The sequence below is a fragment of the Chenopodium album genome, chromosome 23 (assembly GCF_948465745.1).
Source record: "Chenopodium album chromosome 23, dcCheAlbu1.1, whole genome shotgun sequence".
NCBI classification, from domain to species: Eukaryota; Viridiplantae; Streptophyta; class Magnoliopsida; order Caryophyllales; family Amaranthaceae; genus Chenopodium; species Chenopodium album.
This window is the reverse complement of record NC_137856.1, coordinates 2,830,894-2,841,785: the sequence shown is the minus strand read 5'-3', so window position 1 is coordinate 2,841,785 and position 10,892 is coordinate 2,830,894. Positions and strand designations below refer to the sequence as shown.

At 36.6% G+C, this 10,892-nt stretch overlaps 3 protein-coding genes across 3 annotated transcripts; 2 read left to right on the top strand and 1 right to left on the bottom strand.

The window, feature by feature from the left end:
• Positions 1-201: 201 nt before the first annotated feature.
• Positions 202-3,646, top strand: LOC145606672 (bZIP transcription factor 17-like). The gene is made up of 2 exons (XM_081662484.1): positions 202-2,022; positions 2,915-3,646. Exons 1-2 carry the CDS (start codon positions 342-344, stop codon positions 3,355-3,357), a joined length of 2,124 nt encoding a protein of 707 aa, XP_081518610.1. The 5' UTR covers positions 202-341; the 3' UTR covers positions 3,358-3,646.
• A 158-nt stretch (positions 3,647-3,804) lies between these two features.
• Positions 3,805-5,271, bottom strand: LOC145606673 (psbP domain-containing protein 6, chloroplastic-like). The gene is made up of 3 exons (XM_081662485.1): positions 4,860-5,271; positions 4,345-4,661; positions 3,805-4,140 (listed from the first exon to the last, which is right to left on the bottom strand). Exons 1-3 carry the CDS (start codon positions 5,173-5,175, stop codon positions 3,970-3,972), a joined length of 804 nt encoding a protein of 267 aa, XP_081518611.1. The 5' UTR covers positions 5,176-5,271; the 3' UTR covers positions 3,805-3,969.
• Positions 5,272-7,148: 1,877 nt separating this feature from the next.
• Positions 7,149-10,837, top strand: LOC145608425 (exocyst complex component SEC15A-like). The gene is made up of 2 exons (XM_081664039.1): positions 7,149-7,335; positions 8,317-10,837. The coding sequence occupies exon 2, from the start codon at positions 8,335-8,337 to the stop codon at positions 10,708-10,710; it is 2,376 nt and encodes a 791-aa protein (XP_081520165.1). The 5' UTR covers positions 7,149-7,335; positions 8,317-8,334; the 3' UTR covers positions 10,711-10,837.
• Positions 10,838-10,892: the final 55 nt, after the last annotated feature.

Below are 10,892 nucleotides of genomic sequence, written 5' to 3'. Positions count from 1 at the left end.
TTATCATATTTATTATGAAAATCCTACATGATCTCAATAATTCAATATATCCATATTTTGATTTACTTACACAATAAAAACCAAAAAGACTATTTCCACACTAGTAGTAGAATAAAACAACACCCAAGTAAAGCGCGTGAAAAATAGACTATTACTCCTTCTTCACCACTTTCTCTCTCCTAAAAAACAACCACCCACTTGTCTTATCTCTCCTAAATCCTCCGAAAAACCCCTCTTTTTTTTAATTCAATTCAACCCAAACCCAGAAAACCTCCTCTATTTCCTTCTTTCTAGTGTCTTCCTCCTCTTTCTCTCTCCTCCTTCTTCAACAACCTCCATTAATGGAAGATCCACTACCTTACGATCCCCACCCTTCAACCCCTCTTCCCATCCCTCCTCTCGACCACGCCCACCTTCTCTCCTCCGATTTCTTCCCAGAAAACGGCGATGATTTCAACTTTGGTGCTGACTTCGATTTCACCTTTGATGATCTTACATTCGCTGATGATCTTCTTTTGGACCCGCAAGGAGATGGGGTTTTTGATTCGGATGTTTCTGATGTTTTAGAGGGTCGGAATTCTGGGGATTCCGAGATTGTTGTTGGAAACCCTAATTTGAGGGTTTACGATTGTTCGTCGCCGGAAGGGGGGATTCATCATGGTGGGGTTTCTTCTGAGGAGTCGAATTTTGGGGTGAAGTTGAATTGTGCTTCGCCGGAGTCCGGGAGTTGTAAGAGTAATTCCGCCGTTTCGCAGACGTTTCGTGGTGGTGGTGGTGATTCAGGTAATATTAGTGATGATCGTGATGTTTCTTCCAGTTCTTTTATTGAGAATAATGTTGATGATTTGTCTAGTAAGGTTAAAGTAGAGGAAATTGGTGGGAAGAATAATAATCATATTCATAATAATGATAATGTTAGTAAAAGTGTTGTTTCGAAGAGGAAGAAAGAGTATGATCATGAACAAATTGAAGAGGGTAATAAAATTAATAAGTTTAGGAAATCGGGGATGTCGGAAAATGTGAGTATTGATGTGGGTAGTGTTGATGGGGATGATAAGAAGAAAGCTAGATTAATGAGGAATAGAGAAAGTGCGCAGCTTTCTAGGCAGAGGAAGAAACAGTATGTAGAGGAGCTTGAGGATAAGGTTAGATCAATGCATTCTACGATCACTGATTTGAATGGGAAGATTTCATATATGATGGCGGAGAATGTGAGTTTGAGACAGCAATTGGCCGGTGCTGGAGGGGTTTGTGCGCCCCCTCCACCGCCTCATGGGATGTATCCGATGGCTCCAATGCCATACCCGTGGATGGCGTGTCCTCCTTATATGGTTAAGCCGCAAGGATCACATGTTCCGTTGGTTCCGATTCCTAGATTGAAGCCTCAGCAGCCTGCGCCGGCTCCTAAGGTTAGTAGGAGGTCGGATAGTAAGAAGGGTGAGGGGAAGACTAAGAAGGTTGCGAGTGTTAGTTTGTTAGGGTTGTTGTTTTGTATGTTGCTCTTTGGAGGGTTGGTTCCGTTGGTTAATGTTAAGTATGGCGGTGTTGGGTTTGATGGTGTGCAAAAGGGAAATGTATTCATGGTTGATAAGCATGTTGGGGTTTCGGAGGGTAAGATTAATAGTCATGGGAGAATACTTCAGCAATCGAATAGTTCTGATGGGTTTGGTCCAAATGGGAATTCTAGTGAGCCATTGGTTGCGTCGCTGTATGTCCCAAGGAATGATAAGCTGGTTAAGATTGATGGGAACTTGATTATTCATTCGGTTCTTGCCAGTGAGAAGGCTAAGGCATCGAAAACGGATGAGGAGAGTAAGCCCAGTGAAGAAACAAGCTTGGCTATCCATGGTAGTTATCCACCTTATCCTATCCCTGGACCTGGGAGCAATAATTGGAGACATCCTCACCTTGACAGAAATCAAAATGGGAGGCAAAGGGCTCTCGGTTCTAGCTCCTCTGAAGGGTTTACACCAGCTGGATCTGATGGCAAGCTGCAGCAGTGGTTCCGTGAGGGACTTGCAGGTAATGATATCAAACTTTGTGTTGTTTTGATAGTTTTGTTCCCTCAGTTAAATGTGTTTGAACGAATTTGCTGGTATTAGAACTCACAATTATCTTATTTTCGCGTGTTTATCTACTCTCTTTTGTATTTTCTTTTTCCCTGTTCTCCAGTCTGAAGTTGGCTTTTATATCAGTTGTCCAAGTTAAATAATTAGGTTTGGTTGATGGGTAATTCTGATTTTCTGAAATCCACGAGCACAGCTTCTAGAAAACCGATCAACTTTCTTTAACCATGTGTATTATCATAGAATAAATTTTTTCCTTAACTTAATTTTTGTTCAAGCCACTGCAAGATGCTCTTTTTAAGAAATAGCTCAAATGTACAAGATCTTGAGCATCTATCAACGATGCTCTGTATTGCACAGAAGAAAGTTTTGCCAGTGATATGTAGTTATAATATTTTCTGTGCATGCCTGTAATATATTATATATGTGAAAGCTGCCATAGCCGTCTCACTGGCAAGAACCAATTGAATAATCAAGTTTTGTGACCTGTGTCAGCTCTGATGGAGGGTGTATGCTTGAGTTTGCTTTTCTTTGGTATCCGAGGATGGAAGAAAATCCTCATTTAGTCTACTGCTAAGCAGCAAAGTTTCTTTTTTGTTTTGCTTGGTGCGAGGCTGTGAAAACAATGGTATTGGATGCATAAACTGTTTAGCAGGCTAGAAAAGGTGGTGGGTTTGTGTGCTTTAAAAATCAGGGCAGATTAGGTCGTTCCTTGTTAGTGAAAAAGATTATTGCATCATTTTGTAGTCAAGTAGCCTGTGCATATTACCTTTTCTTAAGTCTACTAGTTTTTGTATGTGTGGTATGATATCGCTAACTGTCTGCAGCCACATTTTACTCTTGTGCAGGGCCTATGTTGAGTTCTGGCATGTGTACTGAAGTGTTTCAGTTTGATATCTCACCCACTCCAGGATCAATAGTTCCTGCTACATCCATTGTTAATGTTACCTCTGAACGCCGACAGAATTCTACTCGCCCTAACAAACCCAGGAATAGAAGGATCCTCCATGAGCCTGTTGTTCCTCTTGATGGCCATACACTGAATGCTACTGAAGAGCATGTGGCACATGAGCAAAAGGATGGGCTTCAGGGCAACAGAACCAGTTCTTCAATGGTTGTCTCTGTTCTTGTCGATCCCAGGGAAGTTGGTGATGGAGATGGAGAAGGCGTGATTAGATCAAAGACTATGTCTAGAATCTTTGTCGTCGTACTTATTGACAGTGTCAAGTACGTTACTTACTCATGCATGCTCCCATTTTTGGGTTCAAGCAATCATTTAGTAACAACCTGAAGTGCGGGATAGAATAAGATGAGTGATGGATATAAAGTATTCATCTCCACCACAGTTTTGTACAGGATCGATAGTTATGTAGAGCTTTTAAATCTTCTAGTGACACCTTTAATCAGCCGGTCTTTCCATTGCTAAGAAACCTTTGTAAATTAGGTTCTTATCTTCATGTTGAGATCTTGGTGTGCTAACAGGCATCAATCGGCCTACCTTGAGGATGCGTTCAGGAACGTACTGCTTGTGACTTATGTAATCTGATATACTTAAATGCAAATTTACCTTTTAATCTGTATTTGCACATTTGCTTCTTTTCAATATGTTACTAATACAATGTATACTTGTATCATATTCATGAATCTAGTTTAATATTTTGATCAGAAACTGGTTTCATCTACGTTTTTAGTCAGCTTTCATCTTAATATGCACCAATGCATCTGTTATTCTTGCACATAAGCAAAAATATTTCTTCACTGCACAACAAGAATATCTGATCTGTTATATTACATGATCAGAATTACACTATGATCCTGCAATTTATTGTGATCTTTTCTGTTGTATTACAGTTTAAACACTATAATCTATAGTGAAAGAAGGATTACATGATTCAGCATAAAACTATACTTGAAAAGAGTCTACTATAGTTTGCAGAGTTTTCTGGGAGGTCTGCCACTGTTTATCATTTGCACTGGCGACGAATAAAATGACTGTGTTCCCCTTTGCTGTTGCTTTGGCGAGATTGTGTGTTCCTGTCAGAGCATATGGCGTCTCCAATACATATTTGTAGTACTGCAAGCACAAGACAAAGAACCTAGTTATTCCACCACCAACTTATACTCCACACTGAAATAAGCTAAACTAACATCGATAACTGTAATTGAAACTACGAGGCTTTGTTCTTTTCACCTTTTAAGAAAGCAAGAATCCTAGATCAATTCACGACTAAATCTCCTAAAGTAAGCAAACGATTAAGATGAGTACAAGAGATAATACCGTCTGATCCCCTATATTCTCAACATTAGTCTCAATCAATTCATCAGGATCTAAGGTGTTCCCAGTAACAAAAGGTCCGAGGGAAGCAATTAGCTTATCAGGGCTACCAATTTCTTCGATTGTTGCATTAGGCTTGTTGGTTAAGCGAATGAGAGGGGAAGCTACAACTTGTATCTTCCCTTGTTTCTCATCTTCAAACTTAACCTCAATCCATGGTTCTGCACACTTTGGCTGACAGTAATTCCCAGACAGTATGTTAGCTATTCGCAACTGCTTCCATGTTGGTGGCAATACGAATTGGTAAGGCGCTACGTTCCCTGCAAAACCATCACTATAACCTTGCTTTCAATGCTACAACTCAACCTACACTCTGCATTACATATAACACCCTTTCTTGTTCTAGCAATGTACCATGCTAAACAAAATAAAACACTCGAAAGCATTAAGAGCGCCACATAGCAAAATAACACATTCCGAAAACATAATATTCAAACTTGAAATTACAACAGACTGACCTGCACGAAGGGCAGGGGTGTCCTTAGAAGTGGCTTTGAAGAGAACAAAGGAAGGGTCAGACGGCGAAGGAGGCAAAAACGATCCTACATCGACATCTCTAGCATGTGAAGGAGGAGGGGATTTTAGTACTAAAGGAAGAAGAGAAAAAGAGACACCCTTTAACAAATCTCTTCTTATTATTAGTGATTTTCCTTGTTCTTGTTTTTGGGTATGTAATTGTAACATTGATGGGTTTGTGGGAGGTTTAATGGAGGTTGATGAAGATGAAGATGAAGATGAAGTGAGGGGTAATTTGGGTAGTGAAGAAGTAGCCATGTTTGAGATAGAGAATGATGTGGAGAGAGAAAATGAAGGTTATGTATGCATATGGATGAGGTCTGAAATTTCAGTTGGGATTTGGTTGGCTCAGAGATTGTTTTAGAAAGGAAAGTTTTGTTATAAGATGTGGCATCTCGTAAAACCGACTAGCCTAAAATATTGACTTGCTTGAATTAAGTTTGACTCTATTGCTATAAAAAAACACACACACACGCACAAAAAAAAAAAAAAAAAAAAAAAAAACTTAGGACCTGTTCTCTTCAGCTTAATTTCAGTTCAGTTTAGTTCTGCTCCAATCAGTTCAGTTCAGCTCAGCTCAATTAACAATTTCTTCTCTCATTAACAATTCATTTTAGGTCTATTCAGTTCAGTTCATTAAGTCAGAACATGCCCTTAAATAATTAAATCTAATATGAGCATGATCAATATTGATTTATCACTATAAATTTATATAATTGATAGTGTGTGATTGGATTTGAGTTTAATTAGACTTAAATTGAACCTATGTTTAGATGATTCATCAACGTACTTCTTGGTTAGATGTTAGATTATGAGCTCTAATTACAGCGATTCTAGGCATACAACAATAATAGAGATAAGAAAGATTAGCACAATGTCTTAAGATTAGCAGAAATAGAGTTGTAAATCAAATATAAAATCTTCACATGACTCATGTGAAAGATGAGGTAAACTACATTCACTTTAGGGTTTTACCAATGGCTATTATCCTTAAACAATTAGATTTTTTTGTTGTACTAAGTGGCTAAAGAGGGATAATCTTTCTCCTTTTGATTTTACATTACCAAAATAATAATAATAATAATAATAATCTCAAATCTCTTTATCATCACAAATTCACGATCATATTAACAAGATGAGTATATGTAGCAGAATTCAATAGATTATGCTTTTCGATTTAAGTTGATTTCGGTTCAAATAATCCATTTATAGTCTTTAGAGTTTAGGTACGATATTTCTTAGAATTCTCACATTTGTTTTATAAAAATATTACAATTTTTTATAAAATATTTAGCATTTAAATTCAGCTTAAATAATACCCCCAATTCCAAAAGTTTTTTCTGTTTGACTGTGCGAGTTTTGCCAATGCAAGACTTTGACTATAAATAACATTTGTTGTACATTAGTAAATGTAACAATTGAATATTACTTAGTAGTAAACTACTCTACAAATTTAATAAAACCCAACATAACTATATTATGTTTTTTTTTTTAATTTTTTTTTTTTTTTTTTTTTTTTTTTTTTTTTTGAGAAAACATAACTATATTATGTTGCATATAAAAAAAGTAATTTTGAAGATTTGTATAATTTACATAAAAATAATTAATTACAAAAAAAAAGTCATATTACTACTCGTACTAAATTTAATTTTACAACTACTCTTTAATTTGAAATTTTTTTTTGAAACAAACCATTTGAAAATCTAATATATAATTGTAGAGTTTTTTTTTCCAACTTTCATTCACAGCACTCCAAATTCCCATCCTTGCAATTCTAGCCCTTCTTAAATTTTTATTTTATTTTTTTTGGAAAAAAATAACCAATAACTACCATTTTACTCATAACTACCCATATCACTCAATTCCTCTATTAAAAAAAAAAAAAAACAATAACCACCCTTTAATAACTATCACTTCTACTATTTTTTTCCTATATAATATATATACTACATAAATCCCGTGCATGAGCACGGGTACAATCTAGCCCATATCACTCAATTAAAATATAGCCCTCTATTTAAAAAAAAAATTAAAAATAAAAATAAAAAAATAACCACCACCCTTTAATAACTATTACTTCTACTATTTTTTTTTCTCATAATATATATACTACATATATCCCGTGCATGAGCACGGGTTCACTCTAGTAATAATAAAATACGAAGTAATAAACTTCTTGTCAAAAAAAAAAAAAAAAAAAACTTTAATCCCAAAAAAGGGGGAAAAATAATGGAAGGGAAAAATGATAAAAATTCACTACTTTTAGCAAATTAGCAATTTCTCACAAAAACACCTTTTTGCACTTCCACTGTACAACTCCCCCCCTCTCTCTCTCCGCCCTCTGCTCAGCCTTTCCGCCACCGTATTCCGCCGTGCGCCGTTTAACTCAAGTTGCACGGCCGTGATCTTGCCGTTGAGGTAATTTTTCTTTTCTTTTCTTTCTATTTTTCCATTAAATTCTTTTATTTTTTGTATTTTCTTGTTTAATTCATTGAAAGTTTTCTGGGTTATTTAAAATTTGAATCGTATTGCTGATTTTAGGTCATTTCAACCTAAAAATTAAGGGTTCAAAATTGTAGGGAAATATTCATTTGATCAATGTAAATGTAGAACATATTTGGGAATTTTCTGAGGAAGAAGAAAGAAGTATATGGTGTGCCAGATTACTTCATTTTATACGAATTAATTATCTTATTATATAATTGTACATTCTAAGCAATTAAGGAGTAATATTATATTTAATTTGGTTTAATCTGACCACCATTTAATTTTCCCAGAATTTCTTGATTGTTTAGAACGTGCATTATTTAAAAAATAAGAATAATTAGAGGAAAATTGTATGATTTGATCTTGCAAGCCCGACTGAATTGGTTTTATGGGTGTGTAAGGAGCTACAATGTGCTGAATGTAGACGGGATTTGATCTCGGGTCTTGGGTAGTTGGGTACGACCCCAAATCTTTAACGAACTAAGCTAATTGGCATCCTCCAAGCATGATTGATTGGTGTACATTATTGTAATTCTGGTTCTTTCAAGTTTGGGTGTGTCCTTTTGCTTTCCAATTGATAAGATTCTTCTGGGATTTTTCTATGAAAAATATTAATTGAATTGAGAAATGTTTTTTCTTGAGATATCATTTATGTATTGCATGTTGTCTACTTCATGTTATTTTGACTCCCTTGGAAAAAAAAAAAAAATGAATAAAGTACTACCTCATTTTACTAATGCTATCAATGTATTAATATTCTCCATCATGGATTGAATGGATTATTTTTAATCTTATCTGGGGTAAACTTTGAAATGTGTCGAAATATAGAATTGATTGATTAGACCCCTGCTAAAAATGTGTGAATTAATACCCCTACATTTCTAATGACACCCTTGTTTTAATAATGAATAGGTTCCATGCTGTAAAACCATGAATGCAAAAACGAAAAAGAGAACTGTAGTTGAAAATGGTGACACTGGGACGGGTGAGGACTTAGTCCTTGCTACATTGATAGGGAATGGGGAGGATTTGAGTCCTCTTGTTCGACATGCCTTTGAAACAGGCCGTCCTGAGCCACTTCTTCAGCAGCTGAGGCACGTGTCAAAAAAGAAGGAAGCAGAGATAGAGGAGTTATGCAGACTTCACTATGAGGAATTCATTATTGCGGTTGATGAGCTTCGTGGTGTGCTCGTTGATGCAGAGGAACTGAAGTCTGAACTCCAAACTGATAATTTTAAATTGCAAGAGGTTGGGACTTCTCTGTTGTCTAAGCTTGATGAGCTTCTAGAATCGTATTCGATAAAGAAGAATATAAGTGAAGCTATTAAGATGTCCAAAATGTGCTTTCAATTGCTGGAGCTTTGTTCAAAGTGTAATGCCCATGTGTCTGAGGGGAAATTTTATCCTGCGTTGAAGACTATTGAGTTGATTGAGAAGGATTACTTGAAGAATATTCCTGTCAGAAAGCTGAGAGTGGTAGTGGAACATAAAATTCCAGCCATAAAGTCGCATATTGAGAAAAAAGTGTGCAGTGAAGTTAATGAATGGCTAGTTCATATCAGGACCCTGGCCAAGGATATTGGACAGACAGCAATAGCACATACTTCATCAGTGCGTCAGAAGGATGAAGAAACAAAGGCTCGTCAGAGAGAGATAGAAGAAAACAATTGTTCACAGCTACCAGAGGTTGCATACAGTTTAGATGTTGAAGAGGTAGATGAGGATCTGAGTTTGAAAATTGATCTTACTCCTATTTACAGGGCATATCATATCCACAAATGCCTAGCGATTGGGGAACGGTTTCGGGAATACTATTATAATAACCGGCTGGCGCAACTCAATTCAGACTTGCAGATATTCTCATCGCAGCCATTTCTTGAATCTCATCAAACCTTTTTGGGCCAGGTAGCTGGGTATTTTATTGTGGAGGATCGTGTTCTCAGGACTGCAGGAGGGTTATTGGAAGAAAGTCAGGTTGAGACTATGTGGGAAACTGCTGTTTCTAAAATCACTTCTGTGGTTGGGGCCCAGTTTTCCAGGATGAATAATACCGCACATTTCCTTCTTATCAAAGACTATATGACCCTTTTTGGAACAACATTGAGACATCATGGGTATGAAGTAACATCTCTTCTCGAGACTATTAATGGCACTAAAGATAAGTATAGCAAGCTTCTTATGGAAGAGTGTCGCAGGCAGATTTCTGAAATAGTTGCTAATGATAGCTTTGATCAAATGCTGTTGAAAAAAGAATCTGACTACCAGGCAAATGTACTCTCTTTTCAACTGCAGACATCAGACATCATGCCTGCCTTTCCTTATGTTGCACCATTCTCCTCCATGGTACCAGAAGCTTGCCGTATTGTCAGATCATTTATAAAGGACTTTGTAGATTACTTATCTTCTGGTGGGGATGTAAATCTTTTTGATGGTGTGAAGAAGTGCCTGGATACACTATTGATCGATGTGCTTAATGAAGTCATACTTGATAAAATTAGTGACACCTCCATTGGTGTATCAAAAGCCATGCAGATTGCTGCAAATGTGGCTTTCCTCGAAAAAGCTTGTGATTTTTTCGTGAAAACTGCATCAAATCTCTGTGGAGTCCCTACACGGTCAATAGACCATCCTCAAGCTACTTTAACAGCTAAAGTGGTCCTTAAAACATCAAGAGATGCAGCGTATATTGCTCTGCTGAGTCTGGTTAACACTCAGCTGGATGAGTTTATGTCACTCCCTGAAAATATCAATTGGATACCAGATGATGTACCTGAAAATGGACATGAATACATGAATGAGGTGATTATTTATCTTGACACTCTTCTGTCAACTGCCCAGCAAATTCTACCAATGGATGCTTTATACAAGGTTGGCAGTGGTGCTCTTGAGCATATATCAAATACTATTACAGGCGCATTTCTTAGTGACAGTGTTAAAAGATTCAATGCTAATGCAGTTGAGGCCATTAACAATGATCTGGAGATTTTAGAGAACTTTGCTGATCAGCGATTTGAGAGCACTGGTTTGAGTGAAGATTACAAGGATGGTAATTTTAGATATTACTTGATAGAAGCTCGTCAATTAATAAACCTTTTAAGGAGTAATACAGCAGAAAACTTCATGAACCCTGTCATCAGGCAGAAGAATTACCATACTTTGGAAATTAAGAAGATTGCAGTTATCTGTGACAAGTACAAGGATTCTGCGGATAGTCTGTTTGGAAGTCTTTCAAATCGAAATGCAAAAACTAGTGCCCGGAAGAAATCTATGGATATTTTGAAAAGAAGATTGCGGGACTTCAGTTAGACAGCTGGCAGCCTCTTATTATATGAAGCAGAAAGAAATTGTGATTTTTCTTTGGTAACACAACTAGATTTTTCTCTTTTGTAGCTCACTTATATAGGTACCCGTTTTACCTGTGGTATTATTTCTCTATGACTCTATGTTCTCTTCAATTTTGTTTCTCTTAACATTTCAATTGACTGAAT